Raw genomic sequence first — 12,573 nt, forward strand, 5'->3', positions numbered from 1 at the left:
AAAGACTGAAATGGAATTGCCCAGCAATCCTGCTATTAAAAAATTTTTTTATTGGAGTATAGTTGATTTACAATATTGTATTAGTTTCAGGTGGATAGCAAAGTGAATCAATTACACATACACATATATCCACTCTTTTTTAAGATTCTTTTCTCCTATGGACCATTACAGAATATTGAATTACTCATGCTATTTCAACTGAAAACAATCCTGATTTTAATCACATGTCTGTAAAGCAACTATACTCCAATAAATAAAATAAAATAACTGATATTCCAAAAAAAAAAAAATCGTATGCTTTACTCACTGACTGAGTAAGCACGTGATAGGAGGTGGTTCGAACAGATTAGCATGAGAAAGCTAGGAGCCACCAAGAAACTCAGAAACTCAGTTTTCCTTCTTCCAAACTGTTGTCTGATCACAACTGTGTAGAATGAGAACCAGAAGAATCAGAATGAGAATCAGAATACACATTCCTTGTATGTGTGGACCACAGGAAAACCTGTAATCCAGCCCCCATAAAACAAGGATTGAAGAGCCACATTCTAGGTTATAAGAAAATGTCTCTTCTCCTTTCATTAAATCGAATGTTCCCCTCAGCCTTATCCACAATTTGAACAAAGCTTAAGGAGCAAGAAGAAACCCTTAACATCTGTGTGGGCTGGGAATGTAAGTCAGTGGGTGGATTCTGAACACTGCTAAAGTGATTGGGGGGAAAAACATGTTTATTTGTTAAAATGGAAACAATCAGTAATGACAGGGGAGCTGAAATATTTAGACAAAGCTGTAATGGAACCCAGAGGACATTTTTAAAGTTCTCATGAAACAAAATTCCTCTCTATGAAATAGCATACATATTTTTATGACTCCTTTATAAGGTAATTCATTTAAAATATACATATACTTTGTACAGAAATATAAGTAGATATATTTCTTTTATCTATCATCAAAATATATTTCCAGGTTTGTTCTTCACTGGGCTTCTTATCCCATTAGGCAAGATACATATCTCTATTTACATTAGTTGCCTGGGACATTATAAACACTTTTCTTTAACGTACTATCACCAAGGTAACCTGATGGTATTCTAAGTTGTAAGTGATACTAATTTTAAACTAATAGCAGGCTAAAAGAGTCCCAGTTAGATGGGATTAAAAAAAAAACAAAACATTTTGGCTCAGATTTTTAAAAACTTGTTTTTAAGTATACCAAACTTGCTGCCAATTCCTGTTTGTGTAAGTCATTTCCAATCCAATGTGATACCCTTGGTTGTTAATAGCAGGATTTACAGAGAACCTCTTTTTCTTCCTGCCCTAAGGCACCCTCTCCTCCATCCTCCACTGCAGGGCTTCTAACCCAAGGGGAACACTTGCATAGCTATGGGGCACCCTGGTGATTTTCCCAAAGCTCCTGAACCAGTAAAAGAACTAGGAATAAAATTCAGAATTCTACTCCATTACATGAGAATATCATATGCCACACTACTGTGATATCAAAAGGGCCATGAAATTCAATTATTCTCCCTACAGTACTAGCTGAATTTTATGCAATTGAAAAATCATTATAGGTTATAATTTGAAGTGGGAAGGGGGATGCTGGCCCTTGGGGGAAGATACAGAATATTTCTTGGACTTCAAATCCATGTTTCTGTTTATGCGATTTACTAAAAGACTGCTGTTCTGAATGTAAAACTGGGGTCATCTCATTTAATGAGGAGTACACAGCTCTTGTAACTATAGCCTAGTGTCTGTATAAACTCAGTTACAAAAAACAAGCCTTTTAATATAGAGAGTAAGATTTTCCTTCTTTAAACTGATTTCAAGCATCTTAGTAAATAGTATCACAGAATTCTGCTAGCCTAGAAGTTATGTTTTTAATTAAAATGGCCTCTAGACACTGCATCTATGTGACTCATTTTATAATGACAACAATAACTACTATTTACTAACCAGATATTATATGCCAAGCACTGTGCCAAGGACATTATATACATTATACCTTATTTACCTAAAATGGTATTAATGTTGCATGAAAATTTAAGCTTTCTTCATGGTAAGAGATCTAAAACAGTCAGCCTCTGCACGTGCCTCTTTAGCTGAAATTTAGAGTATGAAATTCTAGAGATCTTTTTCGTACAGAGAATGAAGACTGTCCCATTGGATTAACGTCTCCCTTCATAAGTATCATGGTTCTCTGGGTTGAATTTCAGTGAGTTCAACTTGGCCAAGCAACAGTATTAGCCTCTACTAGGTAAAATGAAATACACAACCGTCCTACCTTCCCTTGTGTTACTACCAGACCAACACCCCTTACCCTAGGTCTTAAATTGTTACTGAAAGCTAAAAATAAATCTTGAACCACACACAGGCTGATTTAAGCATCATTTGTACCCCAGGGAACACATGAGGACTAGGGATTTTAAACTCTGTGCCATGTAACAGAATGGAACCCTAGTCATGCTTCATATGAAGACTAATATAGTGACATGAAAGCATTCTAACTACATGCTTCTTTTTATAACTTGGCTAAAACCTGTCATTTTTTGAATGAACAGCAATTTATTGGTGACATCTGTATATCTATATTTTTGAAATCGCATTATTGAACAGTTTAAAATGATAGCACATATATTGGAAACTTTCTTGAAAAAGATTGATATAACTAACATCAGTTAACATCACCAGTCAGCAAGTATTTTAATGTTTAAGTCACAATGGCTTACCAAACTGGTTTTTGAAATTAAAGTCTATTATTTGTAAAGAAATTATGCAGTTAACTAATTCAAGCCCACCATGGTCTCCATGATGTGTGGTTTTTCTATTTTATTTTAAAATGTATTTATTTGTGGCTGTGCTGGGTCTTCATTGGTGCACACCGGCTTTCTCCAGTTGCAAAGAGCAGGGACTCTAATTGAGGTGAGCAGGCTTCTCATTGCGGTGGCTTCTCTTGTTGCAGAGCACGGGTTCCAGGGCGCATGGGCTTCAGTAGTTGTGGTGCATGGGCTGAGTTGCCCCAAGGCGTGTGGGATCTTCCTGGATCAGGGATTGAACCGGTGTTCCCTGCATTGCCAGGTGGATTCTTAACCACTGGACCACCAGGGAAGTTCCTTCATTGTGTCTTAAATTATGCTAAATCCCATAATCTGTTTTATTACTATAGGTGACTACAGTAAAACTTTATTATTCCATGTACTACTCCATCATTGCCTCAAGTTTGAAAATCGATTAACACTTAGAAGCAACATTATTAACTCAGAGTGACTTCCTCCATTTGATGTTTAATTGAATAATCTCCTACAAATATTGTGAAAAGACTTTCTTTTGTGCTATTAAACAAGCAACAGTTATGGTTTAATTACCACTTCATGAGATCTACAGGAATCTATAGGGCAAAAGCAATTTAATGCATCAAAAGCACACTAATTTAAAAATAATTGAAGACTGATGAGAACTGATGAAATATATGAGTTGTAGGATGTGTTTCTTCAAAAAGTAATTTCACTTATAAAACATTAAAGAAAGAGTTGACAGTGGAGGCTATTGGGAAAAGTTGGCTTTAATAAAGAGAAATGAATGTTTAGTAATTATCATGTTAACTACTTTGACATAAAATGCTATTTTTAACCTCATAAAATGTTGATATTTATAAAATTATTTATGGTGGCAATTTTTCTCATATGCCTTTTTTCTTAGGTAAAGGGGGAAAAAAAAACCCTCAGCTTAGAACCAATCTAAAATGTGACAAGTTTCAAAGAAGTGCAGGCTAAGTTAATGAAAAATGCAGTATAATGAAAAATGCTTTATAGTGCAATTAAAATATTAATAGTTTTTAAAACATATATTAATCTATAATTTTGGTAGCAATCTCTTAACCACTAAAGGTTTTATTGTTCAGTTGGAAGAAACATACCTGTACAGCCTGTTTTTCCTTTTTTGCCTGAATAGCCCATATCACAGTGGCAGATGAATGAGCCTTTGGTGTTTTCACAGGTTCCACTTAGGCAGATATTTGGATTCAGATCACATTCATTGACATCTGTAAAGTACAGATATTATTAATACATGTAACCATTTGTTTGATATCACTGACAGATTCTCCCTGAGATAAAGCAACTATGACAAATAAATAGAAAAGATGAAATGTTTTTGTGCAAATAAAAGTATATTTACATAGCTCAACTACATAACAATTACATAGCTCAATGCTTTCTAACTGAAAGCATTTTCTAACTCAATGCTTCTAATTGAAGGCTAACCTTGCAGACTGGCTTCTTATCTGGACCACAAGAAGGAGGTCAAATAATCAAATAAACTGATTCACTCTAGGTCTGGTCCTCAATCAGAGCCTGTTTCTCTGACCGTCTGGAAAACTTTTTAAAACAGCACTTTCTGTTGCAAGATGAAAATTTTAATGCTGACTGCATGATGCTAACATTTTAGTTCCATATTTTGAAAAAAAAGATAGATGAACTAATAGTCTAAAGGCAGATGGTTACAAACTCTACAACTTTCTCAATTAAAAATTATCTTTTTTTATGACATTCATTTCTTTACTTTGAATGACATGACTTTAATTTTGAGGACTTCACAAATATTTGGTAAGTATTTTCAAAAGATACAAATGTGATATAATTTAAATATTTATAATTCTAGGCTCTTGTTTCTGACCATGATGGAGTAATAGGAACCAAATTTACTTCTCATTTAAAATAAAAACAACAAAAAAGGACAATATAGACAACAAAGACAATGATCAATCAGAGAAAGAAACTAGGTGGATTCTACAAATGCCCCAGATTACTGTGCAGGAGTTTTAAAGCAATAGCACAGGGGAGGGTATGGCAGATGGAACCAGGAAATGTCCATGAGTTGGAGAGATGAAAGCGGAAGGCCAGGGTAGCCAGAGTTCATAGTGCCAAGTAAAGGACAGAAAAGAGATGTACACACATACACACACACAGAACTACAGTGATCTGTGGAGGGACCCAAACAATACCCAGATGAGTAGTGACCAGTATATTCATGTAAGGAAACTCTTAAATTTGGAGGAAGCATCATCCAAAAGAATTAGAGGGAATAATCATCAGAGTTCCCAGAAGGTACAGAATTGTACTTGTTCTTACTGGCCAGACTGGAAAACCTCATCATCTAGAGGGAAGTGAATAGAGTATCCAGGAGGATCTTGCCTTGGCAATAGAGAAAATGAGCCCAACCCAACTGCTGCTTCAAAGCAAGACTTTGAAAGGACCTATCTGTTTCCAAATAATTTAACTATGTTCCAAAACAAAGCTCAGAAATTTTTCTAAGAATTCAAATACATTCAGGACCTAGTGAGGCAAAATTTACAATGTCTAGCATCCAATCCCCGGAGAAGGAAATGGAAACCCACTCCAGTATTCTTGCCTGGGAAATCCCATGGACAGAGGAGCCTGGGGGGCTACAGCTGCAGGCAATCTCAAAGAGCTGGACATGACTTAGGGACTAAACCACCACCAGCATCCAATCAAAAGTTAACAGGCATTCAATGACAGAGGAAAATATGGCCCATAATAAAAAGGAAAGTTGATTTATTGAAATGGACTAGAATTGTCATAGGTAACAGAATTAGTTGACAAGGACCTGAAAACTGTTATTGTAACTGTATTCCCTGCATTTAAAAAGCTAGAGAAATGATTGGGCATATTAAGTAGAGACATTGAAGATACCAGAAAAAGACCCAATCAAACTTTTAGAGGTAAAAACTACAATGTCCGAGATTAAAAATATAATGAATGGAATTAAAGGCAGATTAGATACTGCATTAAAAGGTCTGACAGATTTGAAGACAGTAATAGAAACCCTCCAAAACAATCAATTCTAGAATGTATTACATTTTTGTTAGAAGTCAGTTTTGCTGCCTTGCAAACATTTGAAAAGCCAAACTCTAGGTAGAGCAAAAGGAGGGTTAAATGGCCAAAAATAATGCACAGACATAAAAGAAATGTCCCTCTGGAGTTGACCAAGTCTTAGCTCGGTCCATATAACATACTGACTAGAGCATCACAGCACAGTCACAAGAAAGATGCTTCTTGGAATGCTAACTTTGGAATACTATTAGTACTATGCTCTTAAATATTTTTACTTTTCCCATCGGATATATTCACTACTGAAACAAGTCTATGTAATACAATAGCACTTGTGAATAACCAGCAAATTGGAAAATCCTGTCTTCTTTGCTTACCTACACAAGTCTTCATGTCTTCAGATGCCATGAATCCATCATAACACAAGCACCTGTACTCTCCAGGTATGTTTGTACACTGACCGCCATCACAGATATTGGGGTTATCTTCACACTCATCAATGTCTGTGGAGAATAAAGCCAACGATGACATGTTGTTGATAAGGGTTCCATTCATCAGTGATGAAAAAGTTAACTGCCCCAAGTCAAGTAAACTCAGCCTGCTTGCATAGGACTATTTGCTCTGAAATCCAAATAACGCTTTGCATAAATTATCCCATCAGGTTATCTTGGGTAAAACAAGAGAGAATCATTTTCAAGATCTACAACATACAGTTCAGGATGGAGGTCCACATGCTCTTAAAAGACCATCATTTAATTAGCACTTTTATCTCTGATATAAACTTATCATTTGAAAGACCATCAATCTTATTTTTTTAACTTTCAAATTTAAAAGCCTAAGTCTCTTATTTGCTGTTTTATAGATATTTTAAGATAAAAACTAATGCTGAAAATAAGCCTATCTGCTTAGATGTACTTTTAGCATAATACCTATTTTCAAATTTTAATTTCTATAGCCAAATTTATACCTAGTGACTTTAAGGGAGATTTTACTAGGTCCAATAACATAATTGTGGTTCCTAAACCTAAGTTTTCTTCTTAACCTGAGCCCAAATGAAAACTTACATTACCCACTTCATTTCCCATCTCTGACTGCATGACTCTTCTAGCCCAGGTGATACAGCAGGAAGTATAAATTATATCAGCAGTTCTCAAATTTTAGCATGCATCCAAAATCACTTGGAAGGCTTGAGAGAACAGATTACTGAGATCTACCCGCAGGGGTTTCTGATTCAGTAGGCATGGGTGCAGAGGGAGGGCTGAGACTTTGCATTTCTAATGTATTCTTGGTGATGCTGATGTTGGTTCAGGGAACATACCCTGAGTAGCACTGAAATAGGCCATAAGATCAGATTCTTAAAATTCTAATCAATGAAGAAAATCTATTTTATATTGCACTTACTGAGCATGTGCCAGGGACTATGCTAAATGCTGTACATATTCTTCCATACAGGCAATCTGAACCCCATTTTGTAGATGAGGAATCAGATGTCAAGGATCTTCATCAAGGACAGACAGCTAAACCATGTGACAAAGCAAAGACTGGAACTCAGGACTGTCTGACTCCAACGCCCAGGCCCTGAACCACTCCACGCAGGGACCTGTTATTGAGTTTCCAGGAAGCTAAAACCTACTTACCTGTGCAGGACCTCTGGTCAGGCATCAGTGCAAATCCTGGCTGACAGCTACATTCGTAGCTACCTTCAGAGTTTGTGCAGAAGGTCTCACAGCCACCGTTCATTATGCTGCATTCATCAATGTCTAAGAAAAAGGAAAATAATATTACCTTCCTCTATGTGATGATGGCCCATGTTTGAATTTCTCAGGTATGTATGAGTCAAGTAAAACAAAACAAAATACAAAATTATAAGAGCCTTCCAGGGCAACTGCAAGTCTCTGCATCATTTGGTTCCTTCAACAAATATTAACTGCACACTTACTGTGTGCTAAAGAGTTCTAGAAAAACATCTACTTCTGCTTCATTGACTATGCCAAAGCCTTTGACTGTGTGGATCACAACAAACTGTGGGGAATTCTTAAAGAGATAGGAATACCAGACCACCTGACCTGCCTCCTGAGAAATCTGGATGCAGGTGAAGAAGTAACAGTTAGAACTGGACATGGAACAACAGACTGGTTCCAAATTGGGAAAGGAGTATGTCAAGGCTGTATACTGTCACCATGCTTATTTAACTTCTATGCATCATGTAAAATGCTGGGCTGGATGAAGCATAAACTGGAATCAAGATTGCTGGGAGAAATATCAATAACCTCGGATAAGCAGATGACACCACCCTTATGGCAGAAAGTGAAGAACTACAGAGCCTCTTGATGAAAGTGAAAGAGGAGAGTGAAAAAGTTGGCTTAAAACTCAACATTCAGAAAATTGAGGTCATGGCATCCGGTCCCATCACTTCATGGCAAACAGATGGGGAAACAATGAAAACAGTGAGAGACTTTATTTTCTTGGGCTCCAAAATCACTGCAGTTGGTGACTGCAGCCATGAAATTAAAAGACGCTTGCTCCTTGGAAGAAAAGCTATGACCAACCTAGATAGCATATTAAAAAGAAGAGACATTACTTTGCCAACAACGGAAAGCTACGGCTTTTCCAATAGTCATGTATGGATGTGAGAATTGAACTATAAAGAAAGCAGAGCACTGAAGAATTGATGCTTTTGAACTGTGGTGTTGGAGAAGACTCTTGAGAGTCCCTTGGACTGCAAGGAGATCCAACCAGTCCATCCTAAAGGAAATCGGTCCTGAATATTTGTTGGAAAGACTGACGCTGAAGCTGAAACTCCAATACTTTAGCCACCAGATTTGAAGAACTGACTCATTGGAAAAGACCCTGATGCTGGGAAAGACTGAAAGTGGGAGGAGAAGGGGATGATAGAGGATGAGATGGTTGGATGGCATCACTGACTTGATGGACATGAATTTGAGTAAGCTCCGGGAGTTGGTGATGGATGGGGAAGCCTGGTGTGCTGCAGTCTATGGGGTTGAAAAGAGTCAGACATGACTGAGCAACTGAACTGAAATGAACTGAACCACGTGCTAGAGATGAGACCCTGACAGTGAATGAGATGGACATGCTTACTGCCTTTATAACCCCTACACTGTAGTTGGGGAGTTAGATGAATGATTAATGATACAATATATGGTGTGCCACAGGCACTGCAGAAGTACTGGGTGCTAGAACACAGCTCAGTGACAACAATGGGCATGTGGGTGAAATTCTCTGGGTCACAGATTCTGTTACAAACTTGACGCTCAGTTTGGCTGAAGTTCCAATACCCATCAAAGGCCTGAGTTGGAGTTCTGAGTTGCTTAGGGCCATTTGTCAGAAGAATCTGGACTGATTTATGATTGTGGGTGGAAACCATGCGAGACTTGGCAGTTCCACAAGGGGTATACCCCTAAGCAGGCAGAAACTGGCGGTCTTCTACAAGGTTTCACTTTGACTCTGAGCACAATAAAGCCACAGGGCTTTCTGCGCCACTCTTCCCAGTGCAACTAAACCTCCCCAGGGCCAGCCACAAAGCAAAATGCCTGTCCCACAAAGCTCCATCTTTAAGGAGTGCCAGACCTGGCTTCTATTGCTCTGTGAGTTATAAACATACTATGGTCTTCTTCCCAATAATTATTCTTTGGAATCTGAGCTGCTCCAAACCACCTAAGGGCGGAGATCACACCCTGTGCCTTTTGTCTTTCTCCCAGCACTCATCAGACTGCACTTATTTCAGGCAGTCGGTAATCACTTGCTGATGTGCCTGGGTGTGCACATGCAGAAACAAAGCATATGCTACCGTTCACTAGTTAGATCAGCGTGGATCAAACGGTACTTGCTGGAGCTAAAACATTCTACAGTCTTCACTGAATTGGTTCTTTAAACAGATGAGGGAGGCCAGATCCAAAGATCGCAAGCCACCGTGAGAAGACTTTTACTTCCAGGAAAACTGGAAACATTAAGTAAAAGCAACTAGTGATGGAGATGGAACTCAGAGAACATGGCTTGAGTGCTTTAGAGAGATACTAAAGAAAATAAGAAATAGCATAAGCTACGGAACTTACCAACACAAAACAGCCTGTCAGGGGTTGAGTGGTAGCCAGGGTTGCAGGCACACTGGTACTTTCCTATGAGGTTCACGCAGCGGCCATGGGGGCAGAGGTGTGCGCTCAGTTCACACTCGTTGATGTCTGTTTAAAAATAAGAATAGCAAACATGCAGCCATCAGCCTCTGACTCTGACTAGGATGTGGGCCGAATGACCAGCCCCAGGCCAGTGGTCTTCCTCCTCACCTATACACGCTGAGATGTTGGGGGCCAGCTGATGGCCAGGGGGACATTCGCAGCGGTAACTTCCCTCAGTGTTCAGGCACACGCCTCCTCGGCACAACAGTGGATCTCTCTGACACTCGTCGATATCTGCAACACAGAAATGACCCCTGTTGATGATGTGGGAGGTGTCCGGCCCCAGACTCCCATGACCTGGGCAGTGCATTCAGCACCCAGGTGCTGGAAGTCCTGGCTGCTAGTGGCTCACAGGCTCCCTTCTTGGAGAACTGATACCCACCTCACTCAGAAATGGCTGGGAGGTGAGAAACTGTACCCCTCCCATGCTGGGGGCTGCTCCTAGCTGAACTGACATGGGAGTATAAAATCTCAGCTTCCTGCCCTTGAGTTGGGACTACTCTTGGGTGCTGTTCACACTCCAAGGCCCTTGTGGGATCAGGTTAAAGCTAAAATCCAGCCTAACACTTAGCTTCTATTCCTCCCCTGCCCTAAGTGGCTTCCCTCCCTTTCTTACAGGTTTCTCCCAAGAACACTAAAAAAAAAAAAAAATCCCCATCTCAGGCCTATTGCTAGGGAACCTGATCTAATGCAACTATCTTAATCAATCTCCTTTTAGAGAAATGATGAATAGAAACTCTAGAATGTGACTCCTAAAACATAGCTTGTGTTTGAATTGTTCTTTCTCCCCCAGGGTGTCTATTCCAGGTCACTTCTCAGGGACCCACAGACCACCTACCAGCCCACGGCATGAATTCCCTCATTCCTTCTGTATGTTAGTCTTCCTTTGCCACAGACCAACGCCTGACTCACTGGTCAGGAGACCAGCGCACTGGGGGAGCCGGGAGAACCCACACAGGCGATGAGTCACCCAAGCGTCTTGGCTTGTTTCTTCCCTGGGCTGATCCAATGGTCACACACTCACCCATGCAGTTCTTCATCATCATGAATCCACTTTCATAGCCTTCATCGCACTTGCACTCAAAGTCCCCGGGGGTGTTCACACACTGGCCTCGGCCACAGAGGTCAGGGGATATGCGGCATTCGTCGATGTCTGCGCAAAAGTGGGAAGTAGGCAGCAGGTGAGCATCAGAACAGCTTTACTCCTTGAGGCCACATGTTAAAGACCAAGAGGGCCCACGGGTGTCCCTCCAGGGTGAGCCCCTTCACTGACCTGTGCAGTTTCTTTCTTCAGAATCCAGAGCAAAGCCGCTATCACACCTGCACTTGAAGCTGCCAATGGTGTTCCTGCACTTGCCGTGGGTGCACAGGTTGGGAATCATCTTACACTCGTTGATGTCTTCAAGAAAAATTAAGTGTGGGACAAATACATAAGTGACCCATCAGGAGGAATCCATACCCCATGTGAAACCCAGGGAGACACAAGGGCTTGATTTAAGGTCTTGGTCATACGCTTTTAAAAAATGTGATGACTATCAGAAATAGGACTTTGTAAACAGTTTTAGACTTCTAAACGTCTCCATTTCAGAAAGTATTATTAAAGAAGTAAAGAGCGGGTTTATTTGGCCTTCTAAAGCCCAGAACACTATCTGATACATACCAAACACTGAACTATTTGCTGAATGGATGAATAAAAATTCTAAAGTCTATAGTCTAGTGGCTATATGTAAAGTAAATTCTAGTGTCTATATGTAAAGCATGTAAAAGATTTTCAAATAGACTGTCCTACAGCAACCAAATTGAGTATGTAGTGGAATGAGACATTCATTTATGCTTCCTGACACTTTTATACCTAAAAATAAGTTCAAAAGAGATGTCATTTATAATTTAAATTATTTATAAATGCTGTATACTATTTAAAACACATTCTAAATAAGGAGTACTGATTTAAAATATTTTCTAAATTAACATGAAGGTTTCATTAATGCAATTAAAGTGTATAAGCATTTCTTATGTATGTGGGGACTGCACTTGTAACATGTGATTTGAGTTTCCCTTTATAGGGGTCTTTCTTAAGCAAGACCTAGAGCTTAAGATATGAAGTTCATTTCTACCAAATGTTATGAGACACAGAACTGGCAGATTAAATCTCAGGAACATCTAGTCCTTCTCTGGCAATGGACCACCACAACCTTTGAATTCAAATCACCTAAGCTTCTCTGAATTTTCTCGAGAGACATGTAAGAAGGCCACCTAGAAACTGTCTCTCTAGATGGTACAACTTTATCTCTAGGACTTCTTGAACCAAATGCTCAGTAGGAAAAAAGTCTACACTTTTTAATTATGGATGATAATACTTATATACTCACTTCCCATTTTTGTAAGTTCATTTAATTGTGAAGCATAACAAGTAGGCTCAGACACAATGGGAAAGTGACTTAAAATTCTACACTGGGAGCTAAAGTTGGGCATCCCTGAATAACTGAAATATTGAGTAACCAATTATGCTTTTTCCACATGCTGAAGTAACCATGTTCT

The 12,573-nt window shown here is 39.2% G+C and overlaps 1 protein-coding gene across 1 annotated transcript in view; it reads right to left on the bottom strand.

Moving 5' to 3' along the window:
* Positions 1 to 12,573, bottom strand: part of FBN1 (fibrillin 1) — a 273,921-nt gene that overhangs the window by 83,009 nt on the left and 178,339 nt on the right. The window contains exons 25-31 of the mRNA XM_068963729.1: positions 11,309 to 11,434; positions 11,060 to 11,188; positions 10,144 to 10,269; positions 9,916 to 10,041; positions 7,480 to 7,602; positions 6,220 to 6,345; positions 3,910 to 4,035 (exon numbers count right to left, since the gene is read on the bottom strand). Of these exons, the coding sequence (XP_068819830.1) occupies positions 3,910 to 4,035; positions 6,220 to 6,345; positions 7,480 to 7,602; positions 9,916 to 10,041; positions 10,144 to 10,269; positions 11,060 to 11,188; positions 11,309 to 11,434 (882 nt within the window). The remainder of the gene's footprint in view (positions 1 to 3,909; positions 4,036 to 6,219; positions 6,346 to 7,479; positions 7,603 to 9,915; positions 10,042 to 10,143; positions 10,270 to 11,059; positions 11,189 to 11,308; positions 11,435 to 12,573) is intronic.

Source organism: Capricornis sumatraensis, chromosome 2 (assembly GCF_032405125.1).
Source record: "Capricornis sumatraensis isolate serow.1 chromosome 2, serow.2, whole genome shotgun sequence".
Lineage (NCBI taxonomy): Eukaryota > Metazoa > Chordata > Mammalia > Artiodactyla > Bovidae > Capricornis > Capricornis sumatraensis.